General features: G+C 44.3%; 1 protein-coding gene across 3 annotated transcripts in view; it reads left to right on the top strand.

Moving 5' to 3' along the window:
- LOC110255209 (leucine-rich repeat-containing protein 37A2-like) overlaps positions 2,477–9,454 on the top strand; it is a 28,017-nt gene continuing 21,039 nt past the window's right edge. For 2 of the 3 annotated variants that reach the window (XR_002337172.1, XM_021067158.1), the window contains exons 1-3: positions 2,477–2,692; positions 6,332–6,403; positions 7,025–7,105. Coding sequence is in view for 2 of the 3 variants with exons in the window: in XM_021067158.1 (XP_020922817.1) it covers positions 7,086–7,105 (20 nt within the window). In the remaining variant the exon portion in view is untranslated. The remainder of the gene's footprint in view (positions 2,693–6,331; positions 6,404–7,024; positions 7,106–9,454) is intronic. The other variant, XM_021067156.1, reaches the window with a different exon arrangement.

Genomic DNA, 9,454 nt, shown 5'->3' with positions numbered 1-9,454 from the left:
GACTGTGGCGTAGGCCAGCAGCTCCACTTTAACCCTAGCCTGGGAACCTCCATGTGCCATGGATGTGGCCCTAAGAAAAAAGAAAAAAAGACCAAAAAAAAAAAAAATTAATGTTATAGCAATAAATACGCTTCTCTTAACTCAAAGACCAAGATATAGTGATAGGTCTAATAACTATTGTAACTGCCAGGCAGTGATGAGAAGAAATGATATTTCAAGGCATGTGCAAGGGAAGTATTAACAGAGGAATTGAGCGGATGAGAGTCTTGCGGGGGTGGGAGGGGGAGGACGGGACACGTGTGCAATCAGGAATTAAAGGTAGTAAGCTTCCTGAGGTTAATTTGGTGTCTCTGGCATGCACATAGCATCAGGAAAAAGAGCTCACTTCGTAGAAGCTTTGCATCGTTGGGAAGTAGTAATAGTAGTGGGAGCTGCATGTGTGGGACTGTTGACGGTGCTGGACAGGGTCCTAAGCCCATTATGTGGCTCTGGTTCATTTACTCCTCACAACCACCGTGTGGGGGACGGTGTTATGATCCCCATGAAGAAGTTGAGTCTTGGCGAAATGAGGCATGTTGGCTAAGATCTCTCTTTTTATAAAGTGAAGGAGCCAACATTTGAACCAAGGCCTTGGAACCCTGAGCTCTTATGTTGAACCACTAGGCCACCATTTACTTCAAAGCCACTGTGTTTTGGGTTCATTACATGCACCGGTACATGTAACTGTTGACATATTCATTAGGATGTGTGTAAAAAAAAAAAAAAAAAAAAATGTGCAGCAAATGTGTGATACGAAATGATCTGTGATTTCTACTGGGGACCAATTCACCATGTTGCTATCTACTGTGGTTTGTTGCCTATATTCACAGTAGAAGGAAATGCTCATTTTAGTTAGAGATTTGTGAAAATCGAGATGTAATTTGATTTCCCATCCAAGTGTGGCCCTCTGAATTCAGTCGACTCAATTCCCAGACCTCTGCCATAAAAGGATAATCCACAAATGGAAATTGCATGCATATCTTTGCATGTATGCAAGAAAGTTCGGTTTTCTAGGGAAAAGGACCATTGCTTTTATGAAATTCTCGAGAGATTCTTGTCTCAAAAGATTGAGATTTTATACATATATGTAAAATTTTCGTTGTATAAGAAGTTAAAATATAGAGAAAAGCAGGGATGCTGGTGGTATTCTTTCTTGACATGAGTGGTGTTACATGAGGATTTGTTTTATGACTATTAAACGGAACAGTTCTGTATATTTTAGGCACATTTTAACCCACTGAGTGAGGCCAGGGATTGAACCCAGGTCCTCATGGATGCTAGTTGGGTTGGCTGATCGCTGAGCCAGGATGGGAACTCCCACATTTTAGTATTTTTAAAAAATTTAGGGCATTCCCATCGTGGCCCAGCAGAAACGAATCTGACCAGGAACCATGAGGTTGTGGGTTTGGTCCCTGGCCTCACTCGGTGGGTTAAGGATCCGGTGTGTCTGTGAGCTGTGGTGTAGGTCACAGACATGGCTCAGATCCCACGTTGCTGTGGCTGTGGTGTAGGCCGGTAGCTATAGTTCTCCTTAGAGCCCTAGCCTGGGAACCTCCATATGCTGTGGGTGTGGCCCTAAAAAAAGGCAAAACAAAACAAAACAAATTTAATGTGGGAGAAAAATCAAAGGACTTCATATGCAACCTTCACAGAGTCCTGTGAGGGGCTTCCTAATAAGGTTTGGGAAGAGAAGGGAAGGGCAGCTCTGCAACATTGATGCCACTCAGATGCCACTGATAGAGACTTTGTGATCTAAAGGGTAGACATTAACTATATGATTTGGTGGGAAGAGTGGATGTGTGTGTGTGTGTGTGTGTGTGTGTGAGAGAGAGAGACAGAGAGAGAGGGAGGGAGAGATGGACACAAAAGGAGGGCGCGAGAAGAAAGGTTTAAATGAAAACAGAGCAGAGAGTTCCCTGGTGGCCTAGCAGTGAAGGATCTGATGTCACCACTGCTGTGGTTCTGATTACAGCCGTGGTGCGGGTTTGATCCCTGGCCCGAGAACTTCCACATGCTTGTGGGTACGGTCAAAATTTAAAAAGAAAATAAATTAAGACAGAGCAGAGATCACCATCCCTAAATTAAATAAGAATTGGGTTGTGCTAGAGCCTGATGGAGGATAATGTGAGAAAAAGAATATATAGATGTATGACTGGTTCACTTTGCTGTACAGTAGAAATTGACAGACCACTGTAAATCGATTATAAAGGAAAACATAAAAATCATTAAAGGAATTGGGGCGGGAGTTCCTGCTGTGGCACAGTGGGTTAAGAATCCAACTGCAGGGGCTCAGGTCTCTATAGAGGCAAGGGTTTGATCCCTGGCCAGGCACAGTGGGTTAAAGGATCTGATATTTGATGCAGCTGCAGCATAGGTTGCAGCTGCCACTCAGATTCAGTCCCTAGCCTGGGTGTGGCCATAAAGTTTAAAAAATAATGATAATAAATTAAAAACAAGATTTAGGATGTTTAGGTGGCTCCCTTGCCCAGGTTTTCCCCACATCTGGGCGTTAGTCCTATGTAGTAAATAAATAGTTGTGGTTGGTTTGCATTTTGATTCAGAAATAACCTTTTCATTTCAGAATTCTCAGGGATAATGCTTTGACGGAGTTACATAAGGATTCATTTGAAGGCTTGCTGTCCCTCCGGTATTTGTAAGTTAATTAGTTAATCCTATTTTCTTCTGAGTTCTTATCTAGACAGTCGATTCTGTATAAAGTGACTGACGGGTTCAAGTTAGATAATCTCTACAGTTTCTACAAGCAATAAAATCTACAATTTTATAAGTCTGTGTAGGGCCCCAGCCCATCTCTACTTAAATGTCTCCCGTTCATTTAAATTTTTTAAATGATCGAGATGAGATATATATAGAACAACACCCTTTAGTTGTAGAGGAAGGGTGGTAATGAGGTCTGAGCCCTTATAGACACGCACAGGACCCTTAGAAGTGTTCCTCTATCATCCACTTATATTGAGTTTGTGATCCATGGATCAAATCTGGCCCATGGTCCACTGTGATACAGTCCATAAGTTGAGGATGATTTTTAAAGGCCTGGAAATGAAAACAGGAGAGAGAGAAACAAAGAAAAATATGCAACAAACTGTATGTGGAAGGCAAATCCTAAATATGTACCCTCTGGCTTTTATAGAAAAGGTTTGAAAAAGTTAGTTGAGTAAAACAAGCGGAATTAAGGTTATCCTCAAATAGTCACCCATAGGACAAGAAAATACAGAACACTTAGATTAATCCAAATGCCACGAACTCATAATTTTGGGAATTTAACCTAAATTAACTTTTAAATATTTAAGCAGGTGGATTATGTAAATGCTATTGTCAAGAACACATTAAGTTACGAAGGACAGACTGGTGTGGAGGATTTCAATACAGGAATTATTATACCAATATTAAAAATGTTTCAGGTGATGGGTAAGTGATATGGTTACCCTAAAGAAGCATATCAGAAGTGCCCCTCACTTCACTAAGTAAAAATGAGTGTTTCTCTAGCCTCTTTGTCGAGGAGAAAATGCTTGTATCGTATTTCTGTTTATTTAGAGGTAAAGAGGTACTGTGTTCTTGGCTATAAAAGCTCAGGTTGTGTCATTTGTCCACAGCATCCACAGCTGTCTATGTCATTAATCATTAGTAAGCTAAGGAATGATGCTCTTTAGCAACTAGGTTCTTCTTGCAAATACAGAAGGCTTAAGTGAATGGAATGGGTATACAAAGCCTCCTGTGGCCTTACGAATAGTTCTTTGAATGATCAAACCTTTGAGGCCTTAAGGGGCAACCAGGGAATACAACCACTTTTGTATGCGTCTTGTTGAGTGCCTCTGCCATCTGGGCTCCAAGCCTTTCAAATATAGTTTGGAGAAAAACAAGTCTGATAACTGCTCAGTGGATTAGGCCCTTCATTACTTCTACTGTGAAATGCTTCATAAGCTGATGATTTCATGTTAGCCTAAGTGTTCTATTTCATTCAAAAAATACCAGTCCATAAAAAATCTAAAAAAGAATACGTCAAGCACTGTGCCTCGTGTGGTAAACATAAAGGTGGGGAAGACAGGATTCCTTCTAGCAACTCACGATCTCCTAGGAAACATAAACATGTGAGTGCGAACCACAGGACACAAGCACCGGATGGATGACAGAGCGCTGTAGAGGCACAAAAGCGGGAACCATGAAGTAATAAAAGCACACCTCTTTTAAAACAGTCATTTCCCTCCTATTTCTCTTACTTTTTCCCCTGGGAACCATGAAGTAATAAAAGCACACCTCTTTTAAAACAGTCATTTCCCTCCTATTTCTCGTACTTTTCCCCCCAGGTATTTGTTTATGTTGTAAATATTAGAGTTTGCTTTATGTCCATGCATTGCCTTGAGAAATGACAGACAAGGAGTTTCCGTTGTGGCACGGCAGAAAGGAATCTGACTGGGAACCATGAGGTTGCAGGTTCGATCCCTGGCCTTACTGGGTAGGTCAAGGATCCAGCGTTGCCATGAGCTGTAGTGTAGGTTGAAGACTCGGCTAGGATCTGACGTTGCTGTGGCTGTGGTGTAGGTCGGCAGCTGCAGCTCCAGTTAGACCCCTAGCCTGGGAATTCCATGTGCCGCAAGTGCAGCCAAGATAGTGCACACGAGCATGATCCAGTCCATACTTTACGGTGTTTATGCTCAGAGGAAATGGGATGCAAAAATGGCTATCTTAAAAAGAGGAAATGGAGGAGTTCTCATTGTGGCGCAGTGGAAACGAACCTGACTAGGAACCATGAGGTTGCCGGTTCGATCGCTGTCCTTGCTCAGCGGGTTCAGGATCCGGCGTTGCTGTGAGCTGTGGTGTAGGTTGCAGAGTTGGCTCGGACCCCGTGTTGCTGTGGCTCTGTCGTAGGCCAGTGGCTACAGCTCCGATTAGACCCCTAGCCTGGGAACCTCCATATGCCGTGGGAGCGGCCCTAGAAAAGGCAAAAAGATGAAAAAAAAAAAAAAAGAAGAAGTAGAAGAAGAAGAAATGGATATGGGAGTGAGAGCTGTAAGTTGATTTGGAGCACAGAAGGAGAGAACACTTCAAATTGGATCGGGAGAGATGTTACGAAAACAGTGCTGTTTAAATGGACCAAGAGGGCCATTGCGTATCATCAGACATCTTGGGAAGAATAAGCTTGCAAAGGACAGTGGGAGAAAGGCAAAACACAGAAAAATACTTTTGAGTACCTGTAGAGTCCAAGTAGGGAGAGTAGGAGATTAGAGCCAGATCCTCTGGGGTTTGGGAGGCCAAGCCAAGGCTAACAGGCCCTATCACATTCCCGCAGCAGAGCTCTAGAACAGACTTTAGCCTGCAGCAGCATCAGTCAGTTGGAGGCTTGTTAAAACACAAGCTTCACCCCCACAGGTACTGATTCAGTTGGTCCAGAGTAGCGCTGAGTATGTGTGTCTTCAGTGAGTTCACAAATGATGCTGATATTTGAGAACCACTTGTGTAGAGTTAATGTGGCGATTGTGTACAGGATGGCTTCGAAAGGGAGAGACTAGTGGTGAAGTATAGTACCGAGTTAGCTGGGAGGTACGTATTCATGAGAGGAGTGCCTTCCTTTCAAGTTGTATCAAAGGATATCTTTGGATTGGATTGGATTGGATTTTGAGGGCGACACCCATGGCATATGGAGGTTCCCAGGCTAGGGGTGGAAGGGCTGAACTGGAGCTGAAGTCTCCAGGCTGCAACAGCAACGCCAGATGCTGGCCATGTCTGTGACCTACACCATAGCTCAGGGCAATACCAGCTCCTTAACCCACTGCGTGAGGCCAGGGATGCTAGTCAGATTTGTTTCTGCCGAGCCATGATGGGAACTCCCAAGAAGGCTATCTTTTATTTCTTCAGGTATGGAATTGGCCTAGAAAAACAGAACGAAACTGGAAGGGGTGTAAATGTTAGAATATTCCTTTTAATATAAGAAATGATAATTAAATGTGGGGATTAAAACTTTGAGCTCTAATCTGGAATTTGCTGAGACCCTGAAAGGTCATCTAATCAATTCTTCTGCTCTCAGGAAAGATTACCTCCCAGATCTATCAAGGTCTATAGTTGTATGTTTTGTTTATGAAGCTCGTGAAGGTGTGACACTTCAGAGAGGCAAAGACAGGGTTCGGGGCTCTGGAAGGTTCAAATAACATTTCCTGAGGTTTAGAGTTTAGGCAAAAGCTGCTTGGTCATTGTTCTCATTCTGACCTCTACTGGTTATTCCTTCGATTGGATGTCTTAACAGCTAACTGAGGCCCTCTTTTCCTTTTGCTTTTCCTAGGGACTTATCCTGCAATAAGATACAGTCTATTGAGAGACGTACATTTGAATCACTACCCTTTTTGCAATATGTGTAAGTTACAAACAGAACTTCATTATATTGGAATTTTTGTAAAAGTTATTTGTTTAATGAAATGAATGTGTTACTCATTTTGAAACATTAAAAGTTTAACTGCAAAAATTAGGAAGGAAATCTTTTTTGTCTCTAGCAAAGATTCACGTGAGAATGATTATGCATATGGGAGTGAATCATGATAGAGCAGCGGTTCTCCCCCAGGAACCAGGGTGATGTTGCACGCCGGTGACCTCTGGCCATGTCTGGAGCTGTGTTTGGTTGTCAGAACTGTAGATACGCTCCTGGCATCCAGTGGACAGAGGCCAGGGGTGCCGCTAAACATCCTGCAGTATACGGGAGAGCCCCCAACGAAGAATCATCCGGCCCCGAATGTCAAGAGCGCTGCCCTTTTCTGGAGAAATAAGAATCACTTGACACACATGTTTATTGAACATTTGCTGGTTGGTATCTAAGGCACCGCATATAGAATCCTAAGCAAATGCCTTCCACAGTGAGGTTTCTCTAAAGTGTGGAGGGGGTGTTGAGGTTATGTGTCATCATATATAGATTAGAATTACTGGCAATGGTTAAATGTTCTGAAAGAATAAATGTTTTGCTTCTTGTGCTTGTGTCTTGTAGAAATCTTGGTTGCAATTTAATCACAGAAGTGAGCTTTGGAACGTTTCAGGCCTGGCACGGAATGCAGTTTTTACACAAGTTGTAAGTGAAATAGAAGATGAATACATGTAAAAAACACTATGCATTAAAACCTAAGACAGGGGAGTTCCCGTCGTGGCGCAGTGGTTAACGAATCCGACTAGGAACCATGAGGTTGCGGGTTCGGTCCCTGCCCCTTGCTCAGTGGGTTAACGATCCGGCGTTGCCGTGAGCTGTGGTGTAGGTTGCAGACGCGGCTCGGATCCCGAGTTGCTGTGGCTCTGGCATAGGCCGGTGGCTACAGCTCCGATTCAACCCCTAGCCTGGGAACCTCCATATGCTGCGGGAGGGGCCCAAGAAATAGCAACAACAACAACAACAACAACAACAAAAAGACAAAAGACAAAAACAAAAAAACAAAACCTAAGACAGGTGTTCCTGCTGTGGAGCAGTGGGATTGGCGGCATCGGAGGAGCATTGGGATGTAGGTTTGAGCCCGGCCCAGCACAGTGGGTTAAGGATCCTTCCTTACTGCCGCTGCTGCCTAAGTCACAACTGCGGCTCGTATCTGATCCCTGGCCTGGGAACTCCATATGCCCTGGGGTGGACCAAAAAAAAAAAAAAAGGGAAAAAGAAATCAGGCAGTTATTGGTGAGTTGGGCGTAAGCCCAGTATGAATTCTGGAAAGTACATCTTGAGGTCCATTTATGTATATATTTTCCAAATGAGGAAACGAAGGTACAAAGAGGCCAGGAGCCTTGTCTAACTCAGAGGTGAAGTGCTCTACTCTCCATCGTACTGGTGTTTGGCAGGGGCAGCAAAAGGCACCAAGCAGATCATCCAAATTATTAGCATTGTCATGGAATCCCATTGATGCTGCTCCAGTATGTGGCCGGTCCATGAAATTGCCTTTTTTTTTTTTTTGTCTTTTTGCCATTTCTTGGGCCACTCCCGCGGCATATGGGAGGTTCCCAGGCTAGAGGTCTAATCGGAGCTGTAGCTGCCAGCCTACGCCAGAGCCACAGCAACGCGGGATCCGAGCCGAGTCCGCTCACGGCAACGCCGGATCGTCAACCCACTGAGCAAGGCCAGGGATTGATCCAACAACCTCATGGTTCCTAGTCGGATTTGTTAACCACTGGGCCACAGCGGGAACTCCCAAATTCCCCTTCTGAATTGACCTTTGCTTCCTGCTCCTGTGCAGAGTTCCTAGCTGCTTAAACTATGTGCAGCACAGAGGTGCAAAGAACCAAGTTTAGCATAAAGTTCTTCCTCAACCATTAGCCGCTTCCTCAACCATGAGCTTCTTTTAAGTAGCAAAGCAGAAGGAATTCCTGAACGCCCACCACGGGCACTTCGCTCCCCAACCGCCCAGAACATTATTGTTCAGCAAGAATACACCTCTAAGGTGAATTATCTGTGGCCAATAGGAACCTTGAAGTATGGCCAAAGATGCGGTTTGTGTTCAGCTGTGGTGTGGAAAACATCAAGAAAACACATACATACAAGCACATACAATTCTATATGCTTTCTTTCCTGACTACTCTTCAGCAGGAGATGTGGGTTTTATACTCCTGCAGCTAGAAAATTCTGTGATTTCTCTGTGACTCAAGGGAATCAGAGTGGGTACGTTCAGTGGCCTGCATGTGGATTTTAGACCTAAGGTGAAGAGCGTCTTCTAAACCTGGCTTTGGAAAAGAGTCCCTTCCCTGAATTCAGACATCCAGCTTCACATGGTTCCCTTCAGGGTAATGATGGTCTTGAGGGTGTGCCTGGAGCTAGAGGAACAGTTCCTGCAGCTGCCTGTCTGTGGTGGCCTCCCTCATCCCCTCATTAATTTGCTGACACCTGCTTGGGGAATGAGCAGCAGGGTCAGTGGTTTTTTTGTTTGTTTGGCTGTTTGTCTTTTTTAGGGCCGCGCCTGTGGCATATGGATTTTTCCAGGCTATGGGTCTAATCGGATGGAGCTATAGCTGCTGGCCTACTCTGTAGCCACTGCAATGCCAGATCTGAGCCGTGTCTGTGACCTACACCACGGCTCTTGGCAACCCTGGATCTTAACCCACTGAGCGAGACTGGTGATGGAACCCCTGCAACCTCACAGTTCCTAGTCGAATTCATTTCCACTGCACTGCAATGGGAACTCCTGTTTTTTGTTTGTTTTTTTAACTGACCCATCTGAGAGCAGACTCATTAGGGCCCTCTACCAGGAGGTTTTAGTAACAGCAGCAATACAGGGTCTTAAACTCACCACATTTTCTGAACATTTTATAACACCGAGACTCTCCCTTATAGGAGAGTGTCACTATGGTAACGCAGGCAGCACAGGGAAATAAATGGTGGAATCACAGTTGATGAAAGTTCATGGATTCCTTCAAAATCATTTACTGAGCGCCATGCCCACCGTGTGTC

The sequence above is a fragment of the Sus scrofa genome, chromosome 12 (assembly GCF_000003025.6).
Source record: "Sus scrofa isolate TJ Tabasco breed Duroc chromosome 12, Sscrofa11.1, whole genome shotgun sequence".
NCBI lineage: Eukaryota > Metazoa > Chordata > Mammalia > Artiodactyla > Suidae > Sus > Sus scrofa.
The sequence above is the reverse complement of the archived record's forward strand: the minus strand, read 5'-3'. Positions and strand labels throughout refer to the sequence as shown.